The sequence below is a fragment of the Mustela putorius genome, unplaced genomic scaffold, assembly GCF_011764305.1.
Source record: "Mustela putorius furo isolate JIRA1106 unplaced genomic scaffold, ASM1176430v1.1 tig00000281_pilon_pilon_pilon, whole genome shotgun sequence".
NCBI lineage: Eukaryota > Metazoa > Chordata > Mammalia > Carnivora > Mustelidae > Mustela > Mustela putorius.
The window spans coordinates 21670896-21698054 of NW_025421343.1; the positions used below are offsets into that span (position 1 = coordinate 21670896).

At 38.1% G+C, this 27159-nt stretch overlaps 1 protein-coding gene across 3 annotated transcripts in view; it reads left to right on the forward strand.

Moving 5' to 3' along the window:
* Nucleotides 1–1541: 1541 nt before the first annotated feature.
* The window catches only part of THUMPD2 (THUMP domain containing 2), a 41032-nt gene continuing 15414 nt past the window's right edge, over nt 1542–27159 (forward strand). Inside the window, exons 1-6 of one of the 3 annotated variants that reach the window (XR_006606482.1) lie at nt 1542–1717; nt 10602–10737; nt 12120–12529; nt 13652–13729; nt 16232–16284; nt 18063–18150. Coding sequence is in view for 2 of the 3 variants with exons in the window: in XM_013062987.2 (XP_012918441.1) it covers nt 1592–1717; nt 10602–10737; nt 12120–12529; nt 13652–13729; nt 16232–16284; nt 18048–18150 (906 nt within the window). In the remaining variant the exon portion in view is untranslated. Of the gene's footprint in view, nt 1718–10601; nt 10738–12119; nt 12530–13651; nt 13730–16231; nt 16285–18047; nt 18151–27159 lie in introns of all 3 variants that reach the window. The other 2 variants (XM_013062987.2, XM_004765532.3) reach the window with 2 other exon arrangements.

Below are 27159 nucleotides of genomic sequence, written 5' to 3' on the forward strand. Positions count from 1 at the left end.
CTAATAATACCTAACTGATGATGTGGCCTTCCTGTCCCTCAACCCACCCCACTCCCAGACACACATACAGTCAAATTTAGATCTGCTGCTCATACTGCCTGAAAGGCTATACCCTCCATCCCCAGAGAGAAAGAGTGATTTAACTCTTACACAACCTTCAAGGACTGGCTCAAGAGTGACTTTCATCAGGAAGCTCTCCCTGCTGCCTTTCAGTGTTACCACAGCATCTTGGGTACATCCTTATTAAATCAATCATACCATTCTCAAAACCCCATAAAGTCCAAACCCTTGCTCACTCATATTGGCATCCTCAAGGCTTAGGGTGAGGCCTGGCAGAGAGTGGGTGCCCAGTATTTACTGAACTATGTCTGGGTGCTCACCATCTTGGGGACAGAGTGTAGGAAGTACTAAGGAGGTTTCATGGGTTTCCCCCAGACAGACTTGAGTGTCAGGAATCCCAGAGTATAAAGAAGTTGGGATGAGCTATGTCAACTGCCAAAAGAACGAGAACATAGTCTGGAGACCAAAAGAAAAAAGAAAAAAAGAAAAAAGAAAAAGAAAGGAAAAACAAAAAAGAAAGGAAAGAAGGAAGGAAAGAATTTGTCAAAATGAAAGGATGTGAGAAGTTGTTTTAGGACTGAAATGTTGAAACACTTGTGTTGCATAATGCCATAAGAATTTTCTTACTACTGTGCCAGTAGACCAGGAGCTGGGGTGGGGTGGGGAGGAAAAGAGGGAGACCCCTTATTTGCCTAGGTCCCTCTGGGAAGCACATGAGAAGCACTATTTAATAGTTTCTATATGTCTTCATATAACTACATATATAACGTCTTTATAACTTCATATAACTGCAGAGCTAATGTAATGTGTCCACTTTGTAATATGGATTCTACTCCTCCCACGTAATCTTTTCATTGCCAATTCAAAATCCAAAATTAAAGAAGTCCCTTCAATACTGTTAAGAGAGACAATTAAATCAGGTGGCCTAAACTGGATGGTGCATTCATTACCTTAGTAGAGCAAGAAATGTGACCTATTCCATGAACATGAAAACATTTAGTTGGAGAATAGGAATTTCTGCTCTGGGTCACAAGGATTCCCAGCTTTGGCCCAATTCTTGGTGTAGACAGAATAGGCCTCCTTATTTTAGCAGAGTAGTGGGGCGGGAATGAGAAGAGGAGTGGAGTAAGTCTGGAGAAATAGAAGAAAGCTCATTACACTGGCCATCAAGACCAGCCTCAGCTGTGCCACTAACTATACCTCGGCCTGTCTAGGGATCAACTTCCTCAGTTTCCAAAAATAAGACAGATGGATCAGAGGATATATATCCTTTTTGTAGATCCAAGAACAGATCCCAATTGTATCCCTTCCATCTGTGATTCTAAATAGTCCCACAGGCCTAATCAGGGAAGTTCCAAGCAGTTAGCCAAGCCAACCCACAGGCTCGCCTCCCAGGGGACCGCACCCCCTAACCCCACCTCCGGCTCCACCCCGCCCTCCGGCCCCGGCGCACAGCGCCGGGAGCGCGGGGACGCGCCGTGCGCGCGCCCCAGGCCACGTGACCCCGAGGCGCGGGGCCGCGCGGGCCGCCATGGTGGCATCGCCGACAGGTTCCGGCTGGAGCCCCACAGCGGGCGCCAGGTTTTTCTGCACCGCGGGCCGCGGCCTGGAGCCCTTCCTGATGCGGGAGGTGCGGGCGCGGCTGGCGGCCACGCAGGTGAGTCAGCCTCACTGCGCGGCCCGGCGGAAAGGAGGGCGGCCCTGCTCCCTCCGTGCCCGGGTCCGTGTAGACCCTGGAAAGCGACGCGAGTCCCCAGCTTTCAACCCCCGGAGCCACCGAGGCTACGGTCCTGGGCCTCGGAGTTCTGACACATCCTTTAATTACTGCTGGAAAGAACCGCCAGTCGTTCTCCCCTCTCCTCCTATGACCTCTTATCTCACGTCTGTAGTTTTATTAAGGGGGGAGAGCGTTGAGCGAAGTTATTTCCTAGATTCTTTAATAGAAGGTATAGGATAGTGCCCCTGTCAGTGAGACCTGACAGAGTTAGAAGCCTTTCTCCATCCTTTACGTACAAATGCTGTCTTCAGGTTGGGTTACTTGAGTCCTGCCAGTTTCCTGATCACCACTGTATTCACTTCGTAGGATTGTTGAGAGGATTATATGATAAAGGGTATCTCCACTACACAGAGTAAATAGCAGCTACGAAAGTGATAACAGTCTTGGAGGCCTCGCAGTCCGACTTCTGGAGGAAGTTAACAGTCGGTGATATCTATCTGTTCCTTTCAAAGAGATGAACGAGGTTTGGAACTTGAGTTTAGTTCTAGAAAATGCGGGACTGGTTTCTTGAAAGCAGAGAGAAAAGATGTAATCGAAACAGACTCCCGTAACGTGGTGGGCTCTAGATGACAGTGTGCATGATGTGTTTTTGGAAAAGGAAAACTTACTAAATGAAATTGACCACGCCACTCTAGCAACCCCTTACAGCGCAAGCCACAAAAGGATTTTCTGCAGTGAGGGAGGTGGAGGCCTGGAGGATAGAGGGGGTCATGAAAAATGGTATCGGTTTGGGTCACAGAACTTAACAGAATGCTGAATGTAGCTAATCTAAAAAAGCAACAATGTAAGAACTGCGGACATTAAGTAAGCATTTAGTCTCTGTCAGGCCCGCGTTCTTAGGTCTTTACTCTGTATTCACCTGCTTAATTTTCACAACAACCCTGTGAGGTAGGCTCTACATTTAACAAGAAGGAAAATGAAGCATAGGTAAGTCCAATAAATTATTCAAGTCATGTAAAGTGGTAGACGTGGAATTTAAACCCAAGCTGCCTGAACTCAGGCATGAATATATAATCATGTCCAACCCAGGCAGGCCAGAACCTGGGTCCAGTTCCTTGGCTCCTGTGCAGCTGTTACATCATGCTGCACTGATTTGAGGGGGAAAAAATAAAAAAAGAATGTTAACTTAGAATTCTTAGTATGAAAAATAGAAGGCTTGACCCAAATGGAGTTACCTTCTCTGTTTGTTCTCCATCTTCTCTAAAGACAAAATGAGACACGGAGGACTAAAGTGTTCATCACAGAAACAAACAAACAAACAAATCAGTTCATTATAGGGACAAACTTCTTGGCAATGAGAAGAATTAAATACCAAAAGATTTAAGGATTCGTATTTTGACTGTGTATGTTTTAATGATAGATATGCTGGGACGCCTGGGTGGATTAGTCAGGTAAGTGTCTGCCTTCGGCTCAGGTCACGATTCTGGAGTCCTGGGACTGAGTGCCATTATCAGGCTCCCTGCTCAGTGGGGAGTCGGCTTCTCCCTCTCTCCCTCTCCCTGCTCCTTCTGACTCTCTTGCTCCCTCTCTGTCTCTCTCTCTAAAATAATTAAAAATCTTTAAAAAAAAAAATAAGGATAGATATTCTTGGAAATGGAATCTGAACAAATAACCTGTGAAATTCCATCTCAGTTTCATGATATAAACTCTGAAAAGTTAAGGCAATCCTGAAAGAATAATGATAGCATCTAACGTTTATAAAGCACTTAAAGTGTGTCAGACACGTTTACGTACATTGGATATGATTTAATCCTCAAAAGAATCCTATGTGAGAGGTCATTTTCCCCTCCATTTTACAAAGAAATAAAAAGAAAACTGACTGCTACATGGTGCAGCCGGGACTTGTATCTGAAGCTTTTTTGCTTTGAAGCCTGTGTGCTTTACAACTACGTTAAATTATGGTGGGATACCGTCCGGAAGCATGTAGGTTATTTCTGTAACAGCATGGAAAAGAGTGTATGTAGACTTTAGAGGCCAAAGATATGTTCAAATCTTAATCTCCTTTTATAGATTTTTAAAATTTGGGCAAAATACTCAAATTTCTGAGCCTCACTTTCCTTGGATATAAAATGGAGATGATAACACCTACTTTAAAGATTAGAGCAGGGGTGCCTGGGTGGCTCAGTCTGTTAAGCATCTATCTTCAGCTCAGGTCAGGATCCCAGGATCTTGGGATCAAGCCCTACATTGGGCTCCCTGCTCAAAGGGAAGCCTGCTTCTCCCTCTCCCTCTGCTGCTCCCCCCGCTTGTGCGCTCTCTTTCAAATAAGTAAATAAATAATCTTCAAAAAAAAGGATTAGAGCAATCCTTGAGATAAAGATTGATAGCATGTGGAACACAATGTCTTGCAATTAATAGGTGATCAATAAATGTTCCCAAAGAATGAGTTGCACAGTAATACTTAAAATCATTCACACGGTAACAAGAGTCTGTTAGAAATTTTGGTTTGCTTCAAGAAATTGATGTAAAATCTGAATTTACAAAACAAATTAATTCAGAAGTGATTGTTTACTTTTACAAATGAATCACACCTTTCTAATCAGTGTTCTTCCACTTTTAGTGGAAAAACATGGGGAGCTTGTTGAAAATGCGTGTCTCTAGTTACCACCTCCAAAATTGTTTCTTCCAGTAGAAATGAACATAAGCCCAGTCATTTGCATTTTAACTCGCAAACTCTTCCCCCGATTTAGGTGCTTCCTTGAACATGCAGCTTGCGATAGAAGATGCCTTGTGTATTCTGTTTAGCTTTTTATCCTGGAGAATTTCAAACACACACTAAAGTAGAATAGTGTCGTGAATTATCACATACTCATCGACCGGCTGCAAGAACCATTCCAGAGTGAATTCTGCTTTAATGCTCCTCCCATTCCACCTATGTTATTTTGAAGCAAACTTAAGATAACTTCATCTGTAAATGTTTGTCTATATAGCAGTGGTGTCTTATCCACAGGAGCCATGTTCCAGGACCCCCAGTGAATGGCGGAGAACATGGATAGTGCTGACCCTACATATACTATCTTCTACTATATATACATACCCATATACATACATATAAATTGGGCACAGTAAGACATTAACAATAAATAAAATAGGACAATTATAAATATACAGTAATAAAAGTTATGTGAATGCGGTCTCTGCTCACTCTCCATCTCTTGAAATATCTTATCATTCAGTACTCACCCTTCTTGTGATGTTGTGACACGACGAAGTGCTGAGATGAAGTGAGGTGGAAGACTTTAGGCTACTATTGACTGACTTTCTGACGGTACTTCAGGAGGAGGATGGGGCTTTAGGAAGGTGATTGACTCCGGTGACCTTACACTGTTGACCTTACGTCAGAGCAGAGGTCTTCTGCTTCCTAATCACGTGGTTGAGCGCAGTCACTGCCGGAAGCTGTAGCGCAGATAAGGAGACTATATATCTGGAATGAGAGAACTCCTATAGCATAATATATATGGTATAATATAGAAGAGAAAACATAATGGCATGAACTGCAGTATCATCACATATAAAAATATTTTTTTAGAGATCTTATTTATTTGACAGAGAGAGACAGCCAGGGAGAGCAGGAACACACGCAGAGTGTGAGAAGCAGGCCCCCAGTGGAGCCAGGAGCTCAAAGCAGAGCTGGATCCCAGGACCCCGGGATCATGACCTGGGCTGAAGGCAGATGCTTAACGACTGAGCTACCCAGGCACTTCTAAAAATGATATCTTATCAAATATCTAGTCTGTTCAAATTTCAACTTGTCTCACTTTTGTTTTTAAGTTTGTGTATTTGGATGAGGATGCAAATAAGGGCCATGCATTATGACTGGCTGATATTCTTTTAAGTATCTTTTATTTTTCCAAAAAAAAATTTTTTAAGCCTGTTTTAATTTATAGATTTTCCCTTCACCTCTCTTCTTCCACCCTGCAATTTATTATTTGTTAAAGAAGCAGAGTTGTTTGTCCCATAGTCTAGAGCAAGGGCCAGACAACTTTTTCTTTAAAGATCCAGATGGATATTTTATGATTTCGTAGGTCACATATGTGGATCACTTTGTGGTTTCTGTTATCCGTTCTTTGTTGTTGTTTGTTTTTAAATCCCTTTAAAAATGTAAAGACCATTCTTAGCTCAGCAGACCTCATTTTCTGACCCCTAGTCTAGAGCTATGCTATCCAATAGGATGTGGTGGCTAGAATTAAGTTAAAAACTCTGTAAGTCATATTTCAAGTGTTCAGAAGCCACATATGGCTAGTGGTGACTGCATGGGACAGCACAGATAATGGAACGTTTTTGTCATCATGGGAAGTTGTTGGACAGCCGTGCTCGAGTTTCCCCTGGTCTAGATATTGCCAGTTGCATCTCCATGGTGTAGTTTAACATGCTTCTCCGTCCTTTCTGTTTCCTGTAAATTGGGATCTTGTAAGTTGTATCTAGAGTTTGGTCAGATTCAGGTTAGATTTTTTTGTTTCCTCCTGGTGGCAAACTTTGTAGGTTCCTGGGTATATTTAATAAATATTTAATTTATATTGTATAATTAATAAAATATATTCTATATACACATGTAATATATATTTATTTTACCTGGACTACTTTTCTTTAAAGAAATATATTGGTAAAAATTAAGCTTTACTTTATAACAATGTTTAATGTATTAAATACTGTTGTTTATTATAACAATAATAGCAAGAATATTTTTAAGATAAAATCAATAAAATAGAAGTGTACCTAATGCCAGCTAGCCAGAAAGGCCCTGTCAGTGAATTAATTGGTCCTCATAAACCCATATAGCAAAGACTTTTAACTTGGGTCCGAACCTGAATAAGTCAGCCAGTTTTTTATTTTTTAGTGGGATGTTGGTGATGGAGGGTAGTGGGGTAGATCTAACCAAATAACCAGATAGTTGGATTATTTCATAGTTATTTTACTTAATGGGGTAATTGTATAAGGTTGATTTTTTTTTTAAGAGTCTCTTCATTTTTTGGAGGGAAATTTCTTGAATTTTTTAAATTAAGTAAATTGTATTTTTTCAGTTCTCCTCAAATGAATCAGAAAAACTCAAGTACCACCTCAGCTCTTCACTTAACAATTTAAAATTAATTCTAAAACAAAATGGCATCTGTAGAATTAGGAGAACTTTGATATCACGTATCCTCCTAAGCATTTTTACCTAGGCTTAAACGTTTAGTTTTTGTGTTAGATTTGAATGCCTGAATTTTAAAAGGAAGGCAAAACCACTAACTGCTTAGATATGCTAGCTGACAACAGAACTGTTTTTACTTTGATAAAGACTGTTATTTCATCTTCAAAAGTGTTAGACATAAAACCAGCTGGTTTTAGACACTTGGTTATGATTTAATTCCAAATGGAAAAAACAGATTGTATATATAAATAAATTTTCAAATAACAAATATTAGGATGAAATGTCCTAAAATGCCACATTTCTCCCCTGGGTATTGTAACTGAAATATGACCAATTATAAGCAGTAAACTAAAGAAAAAGATTAACACCAGCTTCAGCAGTTTTTAAACTCATAAGCACCAAAATTCATTCTCCCTACTGCTTTAAGGTATAATACTCTATGTTTACCTTTGGTGGAGGTAATGCTTTCATGATATATCATTATTTGATTCTCATAGTGACTGTTTTGCAATTTAGTAAACTGGTGGCTCAGTGGATTAAGCCTCTGCCTTCAGCTCAGGTTATGATCTCAGGGATCCTGCTTCCCCGACCCCCTCCTCTCTCTGCCTGCCTCTCTGCCTACTTGTGATCCATCTCTCTCTCTCTCTCTCTGTCAAATAAAATCTTCAAAAAAAGAAGTAAACTACTTCTGATTAGTTGTATATTACTTGTGAAAGGAATGTAAGCCTAATGTTAATTTTTAAATAAAGAGAATAATGCTGCTTTTGGTTTTGAAAATATATTTAGCATTTTAATGCCTCAAAACTTCTTACGATTTGTTTCCCCAAATAAATTAAGCCTTTAGTTCCTTTTAATTAACTTGATTTTCAATCTTGTTTTGTTGTTCCTCCCACCTCCCCAAAATGATATTTTTAGAGGAAGAACACTGTATAAAATGTTTCCCTTCATATTCACATAAGATAAGATCTTTCTACAATTAAAAAGTATAAATTAGGGGCACCTGGGTGGCTCAGTGGGTTAAAGCCTCTGCCTTCAGCTCAGGTCATGATCCCAGGGTCCTGGGATCGAGCCCCGCATCGGGCTCTTTGCTCAGCAGGGAGCCTGCTTCCTCCCCTCTCTCTCTGTCTGCCTCTCTGCCCACTTGTAATCTCTGTCTGTCAAATAAAATAAATAAAATCTTTTTTAAAAAAAAGTATAAATTAATATCTAGATCACTGACTAGGTTAAAATCACTGGTCTAGATGTTTTCATCAGTTTGCTTATAGAACTTAAATCTTAAAACCATACATTTTCAGTAAAATATTTCATTCAGTTCCCCCACAATCTTGGCAAGATATTTCATGTCAGTTAGCTTGTTTTGTGACAGCTTTAATATCAGCTATATTTTTATGTCAGGTAGCATAAACTCTAAACTTTTTTTTTTTTTTAAAGATTTTATTTATTTATTTGTCAGAGAGACAGCGAGCGAGAGCGAGCACAGGCAGACAGAGAGGCAGGCAGAGTCAGAGGGAGAAGCAGGCTCCCTGCGGAGCAAGGAGCCCGATGTGGGACTTGATCCCAGGAAGCTGGGATCATGACCTGAGCCGAAGGCAGCTGCTTAACCAACTGAGCCACCCAGGCGTCCCGACTCTAAACTTTTTTTAAAACTTGTTTTCAAGTTCTAAGCATTTTGAGATATCTATTTAGTTTTGATTTTTGTGGGAAAATGTCACTTTTGTAATGAGAAAGAAGTTCTAGAAACTAGAAATTCTTATTTTTGTTACTCCTTATCCCCTTAAATGTTGAATCCTAAACATTCTTCTCATTCCCTGCTTTCTCAGTCTGTCTTGGTCAGCTGCACTTCTAGTACCTAAGCTGTTTGCGTTTTATTTAATTTGTTTTTCCAGCTTTATTGAAATATAACTGATATATACCATTGTGTAAATTTAAGACGTGCAACATGTTGACTTGATAAATTTCATATTGCAGATGATTAACACCATAGCATTAGCTAACACCTCCACCCAGTCACATAACTGTCATTACTTTTTTGTGGGAGAACATTTAAATCTATTAGCAACTTATAATTATATAATATAGTATTATATGCTATAATCACCACTCTGTACATTAGGTCCCCAAATCTTGTTAATCTTATAATGAAGTATTTGGGTTTTACTTGATGTCAACCTAGGGCTTCCTCTGCAGTGATTCTTTTTCATCAAGCTAGAATGGTAACCCCAAAAATTACCATCCCAAAAACTTAATTAGACCATATCAGATCAAGAATACAAAAATACTTGGAATTTAAGTTCCCATTGGATGGGAGCTGCCTAAACACATGGGACCCTCCAAATTCCCCATTACTTCAGTTCTAGGAGATAACTTCAAACCATCTTAGTCAGCCCATGGCCACCATTAAATTAAGACAACCCACATCCATCCTGAGCTTGAGAGAATTGGGTTGATCCCAAAAGTTTTAGGGGTCCATTGGTATTGCACACCACTTGCCATACCTCACCAGACTCTATCGTCAGTGCACTTTTTATTTTCATTTTTTCTCTGGCTTTTATAACCTATCCATCCTGTCTCCAAAGACTCTTTCTATGTGATGCATATTTCTTGCTGTTGTCTCTTTTCCAGCTCCACAGCCAAGTGTCTCATTATTGCGATCTCAGTAATCTGCTTCTTCCTCCAGCATAACAATCTACACTTAGTACTCTTCTAAAGTAATTTTTTCTGCTAGCTAATTCAGTGTGTCGCAGCTTTCATCAAAAGTCTGTAATGGTTGACCATTACCATCTGGGATACTCAGATTTTCATGACCATTTATCAGGCTGGGCTGAGCTACACCATCCATTCACCTGACACTGTCAATCACAGAGCATATTTTGCCATACTGACTTAGAGTTTGCTTCAGCGAGCCTGTCACTCCCACCTCTGCATCTTGCCCTTTCTTCTTTTAGAAACTCTCTTCCCAAATCACAGGGCCCTTTTCCGAGATTTTTACTAATGATGGTTCCTTATTCAGGCTCTTTGTTTTACCTTGTACCTAAGGTTATCAATGCATTTATTATATTAACTTTTTTTTGTTGTCTTCTGGGTTTAATTCAATTTATTTTCTTAAAAATTTTTAACATTTTAATTTGTATGCCAGTGTATAGGTATTAAATTATCACCCATCTTTAGGACATGTGCTGGATGCTTCCTAGTAGACCACGAGGTAGGTGTTTAATAAACGCCTACTGATGATGTTAACCTTGGGCTGGTCACCTGATTTGTCCTAGGAGTGCCTGTGCATGCGCACATGCACACACACACACACACACACACACACAGTCTTTACAAAAGGTACCATGACATAGATTGTAATCTTGGTCACTGTTTGACTTCATACAGGTTATTTAACCTATCCAAACCTCAGTTTCATAATCTAAGAAATGGGGGTGATAAAATCTACCTTAGAAGGCTGTTATAAACAAGAGCGGGAAAATGTATTCAGAGTGCCTAGCACAGTGTCTGACAAATAGTACATATTTTAAAAATGGTTGTTTTTATTGTCCATCTAGACGCTGCGTTTTAATTCATTAAGAGCAGAAAAGGGAATTGATTCTTACTCTGACACAAGACTACATTAATCTTTTCTGTTTCTAGGTTGAATATATTTCAGGAAAAGTTTTCTTTACCACCTGTTCTGACTTAAATATGCTGAAAAAATTAAAATCTGCAGAAAGATTATTTTTGCTGATTAAAAAGCAGTTTCCACTTAATGTTTCTTCTGTAAGTAAAGGTATGTATATGCCTGTTGCTTTTACCCCCATGATATATTGTATTCCAAAGTTTTCTGCTTGATAATTAATTTGTAGCCATTTTACATTTTTAAGATTCATTCATACCTGTGGGATCATTAATTATGTTTTTTTTCCATATTTCCTGATTATCACCATATTAATTGCATTATCAGCTAATTTTTTTCTCTTTGCAATCTGTTGCCTATTTTCTGAGCCTTAGTGTCCTAAGTCACATTTCTTCCATTTTAGTTATGTTCAGACACCATCTCTAGAGATACATACAGTCAGATGCATTTATTTAGACCTAGGAGCATGTAATAATCCAGAATGCATGGCTTTGTAAATAGATCAAAACTGTCACTTTATACATCTTAACCAATGAATTATATAATTAGAAAAAATACTATGTAATAAAATCTCCTGCTTAGAGGACCTTAAATTTAAGGTTTTGAATAAATTTATACCCACTTATAAACCATTACAGTTAAAGGGGGCTTAAGAGTTTCCCTCTCCACTTTCTAATTTTATAAGTATGCTACTAAAATAATTTAAGGATTTTCATAGAAGCAAATATCAGATACTACTATACTAGACATTGCCTTAAACTTTGCTTTAATCTCTGAGATCATGTAATATTGTGGTCTGTACTAAACTGCGTCTGTAAAAATGCAAATGGCAAGAAATCAAAACAGGTCAGAAAAGTTATTATACAGCAAATCCTAAGGTGTTATACCATGGGGTCATTATAATTTACTCCCAGCATTCCACACATTCTCATCTTTAGAGAATACAGTAATTACTCTTGGGTCACCTTGATGAATCTTGTTCATCAAAAAAAGATTACAATGTATTGAGTGTGCTGGCAGTCCCTAAGTTATGAATGGGTTGTATATCTGAAGCATTACTTTATGAAAACTCATTTTATGATGTACGCTAATGTTGTATGGTCTAAGATAGCTTCAGTATTCATTTTCTCTGTTTCTGAGCTTTGTTTTGCAATTTATTCTTTTTTTTAACTTAGTTTTTATAGGCAAGATCAGTGTTATATCAAAAATCAATAATACTCTAGGTGTATGCGTATATTGAAGGTATAGATATATATTATCATAGGACAAATGATCTTGCTAAAATATAAGGTAATTCTATAGGAATTTTAAAACAGTTTTGATGTTAAGTTTGGAGTATAAGTAAGAACTTTATTCTGCACAATATTCTTATGTTAGATTATATAAATCCCAGATGACGGTGAACCCACTATTCACGTAGCAGTTTAGTAAAACTTATTTTAAAGAAATAAAGATAATGGAATTTAGGGGTGATGAATGTAATAGACTGTTTTTAAGGCTTCGGTATAGGACAAATTGAGATCTTATTTATTTAGGAAACATATTTAATGAAATGCAAAGACTCGTAAATGATGGTCCAGAGAGCTGGTTGAGTGCCATTTCAGTTTGGAAAAATCTTCTTGAACTTGATGCAAAAAAGGACCAACTTTCTCAAAGAGATGCTAACCCACTAAAAAGAAAAGTAGGAGAAAATGATGTCACCAATCCTAAGAAATTAAAAACAGAACCAATGCAAGAGCTTCAAGAGAGCAGGGAATGCCAACCGGAAAAGCAAATGGAAGAAGAACCAGTGGAGCAAGGAGATTTTCTCATGAACAGAGAAAAATCTCAAAAAGCATTTCAGAATGAGGTAGTAAAAGCAGCTGATGACCCAAGCCAGAAGGACTTGACGTTCAGAGTTTCTTGTCGCTGCAGTGGAGCCATTGCAAAGACCTTTACCGCACAGGTACGCTTCCCTCCCAGGGTGAAGTTCCATTTTCTGAATTAACCACTCTTAGATTTGAAATGAGATGGCAGCCTTCCACAGAATAGCCTCAGCAGATAACCAGGCCTAATTTCATATAACTAAATCTCTTTAAAAATGTATTTTCCTTTTTAACTTTATCTCAGATACTTTAGAGTAATGGTACGCTATTCCATGTAATGACCTCCTTTTGATACTTTCTCCCCCAAAGTTTCCTTAAACTAATAGATATCCTTGACACTTGGAAATTCTAATATTTCTGTCCTAAGCTTTTTGGGTTTTTCATCAGTTCTGTGCTTATTAATTGGTTGCTCTACACTACACCTTGTATGTGTAATTGTCAGCAGCACCCAGACTGCAAAAACACAAATACAACACGAAGTGTCAACTGTCTACAGGAGAGCGAACATAGTTTCCTTCAAAACACTTTATCATTTGGCCCTTACGAAGTTCAGTGATACAAGAGCACAGATCTGGGTCCTTTGGCCAGCCTTAAAATCAGGTAGACCCTAAAGACTGAGTCTAATGCTACCGTTCTGTAATTTGTCAACATATAGGATTGTAGTAGCTCAAATACTTCATCTTTCACCTTGCATCTGTTTCCTAAAAACCACAATGATCATTTTTATCAATTCATGGTCTGGTTATTACTAGAATCGAAATTACACATGAATAGACATCAATGCCATAGGATATGTTGGGGGTTAGAAGAGGTAAAATGCAGCCTTCTTGCCTTGAACAGAAAATGCTTTTGTGTCGTTTGGTTTTTTTTTTTTTTTTAAGATTTTATTTATTTATTTGTCAGAGAGAGAGTGAGTGAGAGCGAACACAGGTAGAGTGGAAGGAAGAGTCAGAGGGAGAAGCAGGCTCCCTGTGGAGCAAGGAGCCCGATGTGGGACTCGATCCCAGGATGCTGGGATCATGACCTGAGCCGAAGGCAGCTGCTTAACCAACTGAGCCACCCAGGCGTCCCAGTCATATTTTAATATTGTAACCCTAAGTTACCATCAGATAGTCTGACTCATACTCTTTAGTTTTTGCTTACATTTAAATGTAAAATTTTCATTTTTAGTGTCTTTTTCTATAACTTTTCTGCTTTTTCAGGAAGTTGGAAGAGTAATTGGAATTGCTCTTATGAAACAGTTTGGATGGAAAGCAGATTTGAGGAATCCAAATTTAGAGGTATTGAATGTTTGTTTTATTTTATATCCCTGTAACCTAATTGTTTAAAGACAATGTCAACTATCTGTACTGTACTTTTCAGTTTTGCTTTAGAATTTTTTAAAAAGCATGTCTAGATGGATGGATCAAACAGTCTATTTTCTCTTTAGCAGTAGAATAGTGCAGGTAATTTTGTAGTACTTTTCACTGTGAAAATGTCTTATCCAAAGAAGATGTTTTGGGATGGAATTGTTTTGTTACAGTTGAATTTTTTAAAATTTATTGTACGGTTGCAGAGATGCTCTCTTCAATCACTATAATATGTAACAATCTCTAAAATAAGTCTAGCTAATGTTAAAAAAAAAGAATGGTTAAAATAAAGTTTAAAAAAATAAAAGAATGGGAAACCAAAAGGCCCACAAAAAATCCAATATTATTGTAACAGTGACTTTGTTCAGATTTTGGGATCATGTTTTTCTTTTTTTTCTCTATTTTCAAAATGAATTTAATGAGGTTACATGAGATTTTTTTTCATTGAAACAAAGTGAAACACTTATATGGGGAAACCAGTGCTAGCTATAAAAATATTCTTCACAGAGCCCCTGAGTGACTCAGTTGGTTAAGGGTCCAACTCTTGATTCCTGCTCAGGTCATGATCTCAGGGTCCTCTGTGCTCATCAGGAATCTGCTTAAGACTTTTTCCACCTGCTCCCCCCCAGCTCATGATATATATGTGTGTGTGTATGTATATGTATATATATATACATATATATATATATGTATATATATGTATATGTGTATGTATATGTATATATATATATATATATATATATATATATATATTCTTCACTTTTATCTGATAAATTTGACAGGTAGTTTAGTTATTTTCATGATTCATTGACCCATAAATTTATTATTCTATAGCTTTGAATGCAGTAATAGCTGACTGTATTAGAACATTTTGTGTTTTTATTTTTCAATGTTTTCACTTGATATTCTCACTTTTATAAAGTAATACCTGATGTATTTTTTCATTACTGTCATGAAAAATATTTGGGGGCACCTGGGTGGCTCAGGTTGGTAAGCCTCTGCCTTCAGCAGAGGGCCCTGGGATCCAGCCCCATATCCAGCTCCCAGCTCAACAGGGTGTCTGCTTTTCCCTCTCCCTCTGCCTCTCCCCCAACTTATGCTCTCTCTGTCTCTCTCTCTCTCTCTCTCTCTCTCAAAAGAATAAATAAAACCTTTTTTTGAAAGAAGAGAGAAAGAAAAATATTTTGACCTCAAGGATGTTTTGACATGAGGGTGTCCTCCTTCTGTTTCTTCTTTCCAGCTCTCTTATCTTGTACTCTGCTGGTTCCCAGCTCCCCATTTCCCCTTGACCCTCTATCACTGCCTCAAAATTACACTTTTCTCATAGTTTGGCTCCTAAGTAAATATAGCTCATTTAATTCCTACCAGCCAGTTAGTGTAATTAATAATAGCTGTTAACATAATTGACAACAATAAAATCATACAGTAAAAACTGTGACCAAAATTAACAGCAGAATCAAATCTTAACAAATTTTGTTCAGCAAAATTCAGGGAAAAAAATTTATAGTGGGAGAAGCTAGTCTTAATAACATTTGATATATAAAAATATCAGTGTATCTTTTCTTGAGTATCAATTTTAAATAGAAAAGAATTATAATAAATACTTTGGCTAAAATAAATAATGCAAAGCACTGGCAAGTTTAGCTTTAATGATCAAGGATTTAAATTGACTCAGTAGGGTCCATTCCAGGTCATTCTTTTCGTTATAAAAATAACCTTGGGGTCAAAGTATTAGAGATCAAATGCTCTTGAGGTCGAACAGCAGAGTTGGAATATTCCATAAACTTTATCAGACTATGAAAGTAAGAATCTAATTTTTAAAATTTAATTGAGCTGCTAATTATACTTGAGACATTTAAATCCTCTTTATGGCCTAACAGAAGAGGGGTAGTAGAGAGGCTGAAGCTCACTTATGGTTGGTAGAGAGAGAAAAGATCACCCTTGCTATGATGTCCTTGGCCTGAAGAAAATTTTGTTACCCTGGAAATATGTGTAACTTGTGATGGTCCTGTGTGACCTCCAGTCTTATTTGAAGTTAGAATTAGGGTGGGTTTAGGAAGTCTTCTCTAGCCCACAATGCTGAAAAGTCTGATCCAGTTATGATTATTCAGAGAATCTCTGGAAAGAAAGACCTCAAGATGTCTTCAGAGCATGAGTCTCCATATACCTTATATACCAGATTATCCTCAGAATCTTTCTATGCAATCTACTAAAAATGTACTTTGTCTCTGCTCAAGAAAAAATATTATGGAACATCTTTCCCTATATGATAAATAAGGCCTTGTATTTTTAATTAAAATATGGATTATTTATGAAATAAAATATAAAGTAAATTAATAAATAAAACAATTTCACAATGGAAGTTTTCCAGTAGTCAGTGCATTTGGTAAAGCAGTTTCTGTTTTTTTTTAACTTTTCTATTTGCTCTTTCAGATCTTCATACATCTAAATGACATTTACTCTGTGGTGGGAATCCCTGTGTTCAGGTAGATATTGTTCTCTAAGCTTCATGTTTGTCCCTTAAAGTCTGTAAAAGTAAGAACTTTATGTTCTTATTTATAATATGAAACATCAATATAACAGAGGAGGCTAATGGCAAAGCATTTAAGTTCTTTACTTGAGCCAGTAAAGTGTGTTCTTGGTGCTTAATGCATGTGATTTAATCTGGCTGGTTAGAGCTATAAAAGATTTGATTGTAATCATTCACTGATTATGTGATTCATACCGAAAATTATATCTAATTATTTCTATTATTAAATGATTTTCACAGGCCCTTAGTCTGTTAGCATCTGGAGTTTTTATTAAAATAGAAAATACAGCACAGTTCTTAAAATTCACATGTGAACATTCTACAAATTTCATTGCCATTATTCTTTTATTGTGGGAGAATATTTCTAGTTTTTAAAATCCACTTCAGGTATCTCTCTAATCTTGCAGAGTACTATTTGATAATAAATGCAAATGATTCATTTCCCTATTCCAAAATATTTGTTGAACACTTATCATATAACAGGTACTTTTCTAGATGCTCTGGAAAGAAAGAGCTATTGGATGAAAATAGTGATTTCAGTTCCTTGGAAGCAAGTAAATGTCATTGGCCTCTTCGAAACATTTTATATGCACATCCCTGTTTACAAGTATAATGTGATTTAGATACCCTTTTCCTGGATTCTAGGCATGGAATATTTGTAAAGATTATAAAAATTTAATAGGAATACCCCATTAGCTCTAAGCTCACTTTTATGCATCTGTAAGCCAGGATATAAAAAAGAATGCTTAAGGTTATTGTAATAGCTCTTCTCAAGCTTTCTTGTTCATTGCATTAGAAAGATAGAAATAATATTTTGAAAACCCCTATCAAATCTGGAAACACTGATAGTAACCGTGATGAGGTAGAGGATAAAGTATGAAGTGAAACATAATGGAGGCCAGTGAACTCATTTGGGAGATGTCTGCTTCAGCTCTTCATTCCACAAATTATTTTAGACAATGCAATGTCATGCTTCATTTCATCTTTTGAGAAAGATGCAAATGAGCAAAGAACAAATTTACAAAAGCAATTTTTTTCTAGAAAACAGATTTCAAGGGTTAGCATCCATTCAGCCCTACTTCCCATACCACATCCATATCACGGAACAGTATGTTCCTCTTGATGACTCCAGATCCAGCAAGAAAAGTTCCTGTATATTCCATATGGGAAAGCAGGAAAGTATATTAACAATTTGAGAAAGGTTTTTCCCTCCTATATGATTAGATTTTTATAAGTCAAACACTTAAGAGTTTAAATTTTAGTTTTCCAACAAATTTACCTTCCTTTTTTTTTTTCTTTTTTAAGATTTTATTTATTTATTTGAGAGAGAGTACAAGTGGGCAGAGGGACATAGGGAGAGGGAAAATCAGGCTCCCTGCTGAGCAAGGAGCCCAAAGACAAAGGGCTCATGATCCCAGGTATGGGAATTCCAGGGTACCCTGGGATCCTGACCTGAGCTACAGGCAGGTGCTTAACCGACTGAACCACCCAGGCACCGCGCAAATTTACGTTTTTGAAATACTCCACTGGCTGGTTAGTCAAGGTGCCAATTAGAGAAGGTATTTTTGTAAAAAAGTTAAAATATTCCATAATCTAACAGATATTTAGCTGTATGTTAGTTGAATATATTAAGATGAGTCACAGATGTGAACAGGTTAGTCATTTTTATTTATATCATGATCTTCTTTACTGCACAGTAATACTGAGTGTATCCTCAAGTTCTTTTCTCTGTAGGGTTCCTTTAGCCAGCAGAGCTTACATCAAGACTGCAGGCCTCAGGTCTACCATAGCATGGGCAATGGCCTCTCTTGCTGAAATTAAGGTAAGGAAAATGTTTGCATTCTTAATAATAGCAAGCTCCTTTGCATAATCAGCTGATTGGTGAACATCTTGGTTGCTTGCTTTCTTGTCCTTTCTTTTTTTCTCTTTTTTTCTATCCTTTTCTTTCTCTTTCTGTTGCCCTTACATTTATGAACTGCTACAGCGATATGTTTTTATATATTGCTGAACTTCTGAGAGTATTTTGACTATAAAAAAGCTGAGTCCAAAGATAGTTACATTTTTATTATTTCAAATCTTTTATGTCACAATCACATGGCCTGTAAAACCTCTACTTAAATTTTAAGTTTTTCTCTGTGACTAAGATCTGAATCAATTTTTGTAAGTATTCGGTGGATAGAAGAAAATGATTTTTTTTTTTAGTCAAGGAATGTCTGCCATATTACTGTTTTACTATCTGCACAATTCTGAAAAAGGCATTTCAAAATTTCATTAGGTTACTATATTTGTATTTTTAAGTTTTTGCACTTCTGCTAGTTGTTGCCTTAGCTGCTGTCTAGTTTGCTATATGCACATTTATAACTTTTACTGTTTCATCAGGAATCATGCCTTTTTATTGGAACATAAAGTTCTCTTTATCTTGATTAGTGAGTTTAAACTTAAATTTCATGTCTTACATTTGTATTCCTTTCTTTTTCTTGGTATTTGCTGTATTTCTTTGCCACTGCTTTATTTTCAACTTTGCATTCAGTTTGTTTTTTCACAACACAACTCTGTTTTTTTTTTTTTAATTTAATTTTTTCAGTGTTCCAAGATTAACTGTTTATGCACCACACCCAGTGCTCCATGCAATACGTGCCCTCCTTAATTTCCACCACCAGGCTCTCCCAACCCCTCACGCCCCTCCCCTCCAGAACTCTCAGTTCGTTCCTCAGAGTCCATAGTCATTCATGGTTTGTCTCCCCCTCCCGATTTCCTCCAACTCACTTCTCCTCTCCAACTCCCAGTGTCCTTATGCTCCACAAGTAAGTGAAACCATATGATAATTGACTTTCTCTGCTTGACTTATTTCACTCAACATAATCTCCTCCAGTCCCGTCTATGTTGATACAGAAGTTGGGTATTCATCCTTTCTGATGAAGGCATAATACTGCATTGTATATATGGACCATATCTTCTTTATCCATTTGTCTGTTGAAGTGCATCTTGGTTCTTTCTATAGTTTGGCGACTATGGCCATTGCTGCTATGAACATGGGGGTACAGATGGCCCTTCTTTTCACTGTATCTGCATCTTTGGGGTAAATACCAGTAGTGCAATTGCAGGGTCATAGGGCATCTCTATTTTTAATTTCTTAAGGAATCTCCACACTGTTTTCCAAAGTGGCTGCATTCCAAGTTGCATTCCCACCAACAGTGTAAGAGGGTTCTCCTTTCTCCACGTCCTCTCCAACACTTACTGTTTACTGTCTTATTAATTTTGGCCATTCTAACTGGTGTAAGGTGGTATGTCAGTGTGATTTTGATTTGAATCTCCCTGATGGCTAATACTGATGAACATTTTTTTCATGTGTCTGTTAGCCACTTGTATGTGTTCTTTGGAAAAGTGTCTGTTTACGTCTCTGCTCATTTTTTGACGTGATTATCTGTTTTTTGAGTGTTGAGTTGAAGGAGTTCTTTATAGATCTTGGATAAAAGCCCTTTGTCCACAGTGTCATTTGAGAATATTGTCTCCCATTCCGTGCGTTGCCTCTTTGTTTGGTTCACTGTTTCCTTTGATGTACATAAGCTTTTGATCTTGATAAAGTCCCAAAAGTTCATTTTTACTTTTGTTTCCTTTGCCTTTGGAGACATGTCTTTAAAGAAGTTGCTGTGGCCAATGTTGAAGAGGTTACTGCCTATCTTCTCCTCTAGGATTTTGATAGATTCCTGACTCACGTTAAGGTCTTTCATCCACTTCAAGTTTATCTTTGTGTATGGTGTAAGAGAATGGTCGAGTTTCATTCTTCTATATATAGCTGTCCAATTTTCCCAGCACCATTTATTGAAGAGACTGTCTTTTTTCTACTGTATATTTTTTCCTGCTTTGTCAATATTATTTGACCATAGAGTTGCAGGTCCATATCTGGGCTCTCCACTCTGTTCCACTGGTCTATGTGTCTATTTTTGTGCCAGTACCATGCTGTCTTGGTGATCACAGCTTTGTAGTAAAGCTTGAAATCAGGCAACGTGATGCCTCCAGTTTTGTTTTTTCTTTTTCAACATTTCCTTAGCAATGTGGGGTCTCTTCTGGTTCCATGTTTGTTCCAGGACTTGTGAAAAATGCCGGTGGAATTTTTATGGGGATGGCATTGCAAGTATAGATTGCTCTAGGAGTATAGACATTTTAACAATGTTTATTCTTCCAATCCATGAGCATGGAATGCTTTTCCATCTTTTTATGTCTTCTTCAGTTTCTTTCCTGAGTGTTCTGTAGTTCATCTAGTACAGATCCTTTACCTCTTTGGTAGGTTTATTCCCAGGTTTCTTATGGCTCTTGGTGCTATAGTAAATGGAATTGATTCTCTAATTTCCCTTTCTGTATTATCATTTTTAGTTTATAAGAAAGCATCTGATTTCTGTGCATTGATTTTGTATCCTGCCACATTACTGAATTGCTGTATGAGTTCTAGTAGTTTGGGGGTGGAGTCTTTTGGGTTTTCCATACAAAGTATCATGTCGTCTACAAAGAGAGAGAGTTTGACTTCTTCTTTGTCAATTTGAATGCCTTTTATTTCTTTTTGTTGTATGATTACTGTTGCTAGGGCTTCTAATACTATGTTGAACAAGAGTGGTGAAAGTGGACATCTTTGTCATGTTCCTTATCTCAAAGGGGAGCTGTCACCTTTCCCTGTTGAGAATGATATTCACTGTGGGTTTTTCATAGATAGATTTTATGAAGTTGAGGAATATTCCCTCCATTCCTTTGAAGCGTTTTAATCAGGAACGGATGCTGTATCTTGTCAAATGCTTTTTCTGCATCAATTGAGAGGACCATGTGGTTCTTCTCTCTTCTCTTACTGATTTGTTCTGTCACATTGATTGATCTGTGAATGTTGAACCACCCTTGCATCCCATGGATGAATCCCACCTGGTCATGGTGGATAATCTTTTTAATGTACTGTTGGATCCTATTAGCTAGGATCTTGTTGGGAATCTTGGCATCCATATTCATTAGGGATATTGGTCTGAAATTCTCCTTTTTGATGGGGTCTTTGCCTGGTTTAGGCTCTGTTTTTATCCACTCTGATAGTCTCAGTCTTCCAGTGAGAGAACGCAGTATTACGACAGACATGCTTGATTATATTCCTCCTATTTTACTCTGTTTATAACGTCTTACACTGTTTCTTAGTTTTATTTTTGCTAATTTGATCAAGTTACTTGATAATCATTTCATTTCTGTCCTTGAGGTTGGAGATATACTTTATTGTTCTGTTCTACTAATAGTTCCTATTTCCCAGCTCTCTTGATTAAACACATAGGACTCTGCTGTTTCTTTAAAACAAGATACGAACTCTTTCCACTGTCAAGACACTGTTTTTAACCACCAGGACCCTCTAAACTGGCCCTCTTCCCTATCATAATATGAGGCCTCTAAAGTGCTTTTCTTCTCTTCTCCTGACTCACCTTACTCCTCCCTACAACAAGACCTTTGAAACATTTTTATACCCTTCAACCCTCAACCCCCAACAACTAGATTGAACTAAATTATTTATCATGTGTCAGAATTTCCCTTGAAATATGCCCCTTACATTTCAAAAGTCCTTATTTAGCACTTACATTAAACAGCCTGTCCTTAATCACTAAGCTCTAACTGTGTTTACACACACGCTTTTCTGGATAAATACACAGACATATCACTATGCATAGCACTCCTCCTTGTTGTTCTTCACTTTGTCTTTTCCTGTTGAGGTCTCTGCTCTGGTTCATTTGCTGCTTAGTTAAAACCTTTTCTTAGGTAATTTCCTCAGATGTGGTATCCACATAATACACTGTCTGAAATTCCTACTATCCTCAAATTTGTTTTTTATCCTGGGATACACACCCATCTTGGCTGGATGGAAGAGTCTTGAGTGGCAGTCCCTTTCCTTCAGAGATCGTAGAAGCTCTCCTGTTGCCATTTACTCTCCTGTGTTCTAGATGAATAATACATGCCAGTATGATTTTCCCTTTCCTGTCTAGCTGTCTGTTCTTGCTTGGGGGAGGCTTGTAATACTCTACTCTTTAATCCTCTACAGTTCAGGGGATGAGTTAAATGGGTGATGGGTATGGAGAAGGCCACTTGTTGTGATGAGCACTGTGTGCTATACACAAGGGACGAATCACTAAATTCTACTCCTGAAACCAGTACCACACTATAGGTTAACTAACTTGAATTTAAATAAAATCTTGGAAGAAGAAAAATCCTCTGAAGTTCAGGAGTATTAGCAGGATACACTTACGTGTGTGTTTTCTACTCAGCCCCGAACTTGGTGTATCTGGCTGCTTGAGTTCTAATTCTGGCTCCACCACTAACTGACTGTGAAACTGGGGACAAGATATTCTACATCCCTGTGCCTCCATTTCTCATCAGCAAGATAAAAATAATTATCTCCTGGGGGGGCACCTGGGTGGCTCAGTCAGTTAAGCATCAGACTCTTAATTTTAGTTTGGGTCACATTCTCAGGGTTGTGAGATCGAGCCCTGCATCAGGCTTCACGCTTTGTAATGAGTCTGCTTGAGAGTCTCTCCTTCGCCCTCCCTCCATTCCTCCCCCACCCCCACACACGCACTCACTTGCTCTCTAAAATAAATAAATCTTGAAAAAAAAAAACCTCCTGGGGTCATGTGAGGATTAAGTGAATTAGCATTTATTAAGTGATTAGAACAGTGCGTGGCATGTAGAACGTGTTTAAGTATTAGCTACTGCTATGGCAATGATTATAATAATTATTAGGAATATATAATAATTATAAAAGTTATTTCTCTGTCTCACACACTCTTTCTTTCATTACTTATTTAATTATTATTGCCTCAACTGTTTTGCTTTAGTGACTTTTTTAGCTTAAACTACTTTGTTTTTCTGCTTGTGAAATTATTAACATGTTAAGCTTCCTGGAGCTATCCTCCAAGTTGCTTATCTTTTCTCACATGGCTTCCATCTCTTTATATTTTGGGTCTGCATTTTGAGTTATTCTTGAACATAATCTTCCAAGCTATAGCAAGAGTCACAGAGATATGTTCTACTTTATTTGTCAGAATTTTTAGCTTAAAAATCATCATTTTTTAGCTCTGAAGGTTTTGTGTGTGTGCACACTACATTTGAATATCTCTAAAAGCTCTTAGTTCTTTTGTTCGAATACTTATCTGTCTCCTCCAGGAGTTCCGTGTCACTAGATGTATGCTGGGCGTGTTCTGCCTATTTACTCTGTAGCTACTCACCGACCCCAGACCTTTGGATGTGCCATTATTTTCTTGTTGGCACACTGGGACTCAACTATGTTTATTAAAATATTTTAAATGGCCAAAATCCTAAAAATGGCAGAAGGCAAATGGATCTCTGGTGCCACTGAGGTTGTTGGCAGGGTAAGGAGAATCTGTTAGCCATGCTGAAAACTTTTCTAAGTGAAAGCTTTTCTATTCACTGGTCTCCCTGCAGATCTGTAGATCTCTGAAGACCAGGTTCTCCCTGGTTCCAGTGATTTTCCCCCTCTGGGCTCCAGGGCTGGTCTCTTAATCTCCCACCAAGCCATAGCTAAGAGGCCCCATACTAGTTCCTTCTTCTGGACCCAAGTGAAGCCCAAGGCTTTCTTTCTCTTAGCACTAGTTGCCTCTATGTCTGAGCATCACTTGGGCCCAGAGAACTAAATAGCTTGGAGCTGAGAGAAAAGAAGAAAGCTACTTTAAGATTATCATGTTCTCAGAATCCATGATTTTCTTTTTTATTTGATTTTAATCTTTAGTCCAAATTTCTTTTAGTGTAAGGAGAGAGAGTTATGGTTACCAAACTGCCAGTGATCTCACCACAGTTTATATAACTATATAACTATATATATATGTATATATATACACATTTATACATATTATATAAATATAAATTTATATAACCACCTTATACAAGTTTGAAATGTTACCTTTATCTTGACATAAACATCCATTTGTCAGAAAAGTAGAAAGTAAATTAAAATATTCAAAGCTAATGTTAGATAAAATTTTTCCTTACTGTGAGTTTGCCTTGCTAGAACCTAGAGTAAGAATGGTTTCTCTAAATGTAATCACCAGCATAGGACGTCTGTTAAAGCACATAAGAAGTAGCACAGCACAGTTGTTTTGGAGGAGTTTAGCAATTGTTACAAGATTTCTTTTCCTTCAGTGCCCGCAAAGCTTGGTCACGCAGCTTCAAAGAATGAAGAGGTAGACCAGATGAAGAGTGGTGGGCAGCAAAGCCAAGTTTATTGAGAATAGAAAGCTTCCAAAGAGGGAGGGACTGGAGAGGTTTGCCAGTTTAGATCTAAGGGGTTTTATGGGCTTGTTGGCGGACTATTTTAATCTGATTCACTCTCCACGTGCCTGTCACCCAGTCTGGTTTTTGTCATCTACCTGATCCCATGAGCAAGGGTGGAGGACTCCTTCTAGGGTGGTGTAAAATCCTTTTAAGGTAGTGTCTTCTTAGGGCAGGGACTTTCTTCATTATAATGACCCACAGCGTAAAATGATCCCAGTATCCAATCTTGGGTATGTCATGGCCACTAGTGAAATCTAAACGGGAGGAGGTTAGATATTTTTCACGTTTACCACAAGCTACATATCCGAACAAGGAAAATCAAGTTCTGTAAGTCTTAGTTATTAATATAAGCATACAGGAATACTTGTCTCCTGCCCAGGTACCCAGATGTCATAGCTAGAGAAGGGCCTAATATTTAAGGTCAGATTACACCATGGACCATGTTTGATACATATTAAGATCTTAATAAAAATTAGTTCTCATACCATTGTTATTTTTAACTGAATTGTCATTTAGATCCTTATTCTTTTTACTTAACCACCCCTTCATGGGGCATCCATAGGATACTCCCCTTAGAATTTCTACCCAGGGGAAAATCTCTCTCTCTCTCTCCTGAAGGACATTATGTTTCTTTCCATTAGGTCCCCTCTGGCTCTGACTGAAACTTGGCTGTCCACTGAGCACTCTGCTTCCTCTGTAAACATATCAAGGGACCATGGGCCTGGAGGTGGTAGGTGTCTTGCTTGCTTCTCGTTGCTCCTTCTGCCCAGAACCTCTCTGTGCGTTTGAAGCACATGCCGTGAAATTATGCGCATGCAGGTGTCTCTAGCTGTCCTGTCCTTTCTATGGGAGTATAAGCTGCTATTCCTATCATAGTTCTTTATGATCTCAGTGGCAACTCTGTAACCTGACCCTTTAATGTCTCGGTTTCCCTGCCTCTAATGATCTACCCTAGCCATATCCTGGACCCTGTCATACCCAGAGGAGTATACCTTCCAAATATCTCAATTTCAGGAATCCTGCTCTTAGCCTCTTTCTCCCTGCTGTTCAATTCCTTTAGCATGCTGCCACACAGCCCCTTAACCCCTGGGACCTCTCGTCATTTGACCTTACTCATCATTGTCCATTACTCACCGCCTGTCCTCACCCCTCCTTCACAGCTTAGTCTATGTTCTACCACTATAGTCATTTCCTTGCCTACACTTTTCACTCTCTTGCTTCTTATTTGACTTAAATATTGGAATCCGAAAAGAACTTCAACATGTTCTCCTCACCAAATCTACCAACATCTTGGAGTCCGTGCCCACATACTTTGCGTTATCATCGTTGCAGTAAGTGAATTGTCCTTGTTTCACTCCAGTACTTGCTTCCTGGATTCTATTACCTCATGCCTACTTCCGGACTTTTCTCTCTACTGCACATTCCCAGCAGCATGTACCCTTGATTACATATCTTGCAATTTAAGAAAATAACCCTTTCCTGAACCCACGTGCTCCTTCTCTGCTTCCCTTTACAGAAAAACTCTTAAAAATAGTTGTCCCTATTTGGTGTCACTACTTCCTCACTTCCCCTTCTCTCTTGTGCCCACTTCATCAGGCTGACGTCATCAGCATGCCGCTGACACTGCTCACCTTGCTTACCTATTAGCACTTTGATCCTGCAATCACTCTCCTTCCTGAAATGTTTTTTTCCAGAGTTTTTTGGAACACCACTCTAGTTCTCCTCCTACATCAGTATGTGCTGCTGTCAGTATGCATTGCTGAATCTTCATCTACCAACGTCTATACTTAGGAGATCACTAGGGTCCAACCCATAGACTTTTCTTTTTTAACTTCTCTCACTTTCTAGATGACTCATCTAGTTCTCATGCTTTAAATATCATTTATGACTAACACTGAGTGTTCCCAACTTTATATCTGCAGCCTGAACCTCTCCCCTGAACTCCAGACCCATATGTTCAACAAATTACTTGATGTCCATACTTGGTCTAAGAGGTATTTCAAAATTAACATGTCCAGAACTATACTCTTGTCTCCTTCGAAGCTTCTCCTTCCCATCTCTTCCCATCTCAGTAACAGAGAACTCTTGCAGTTGCTCAGGTCAAAAACTCTAGTCTAATTTCTGATTATTGTCATTCTTAAACATTCAATGTCCAGTCCATTGGCTCCACCTTCAAAATATACGTAGAATCTAACCACTTCTCACCACTTTTACCAATAACACCCTTCATTCAAGTCACCATCCTCTCTTGCCTGTTTCCCCTAACTAGCCTCGCTATTAAGACTCTTACCCTGTCTGGTCCATTCTCAGTAGAGCATCCAGAGTGATCCCTCTGAAGAGTAAATGTCACGTTACTCTTCTGCTCAGCACCCTCCAGTAGTTTCTCATTCTTCAGAACAAAACCAGAATCATTGCAGTACTTACAAGTTGTGACATGATGGTGACTTCCCCAGAATGGGAATAATTCCTTTTTTCTCCACATTTCTGGTTTTCCCAGGCACAGGTAGGATTAGACTTTCCCGGCCCCTTC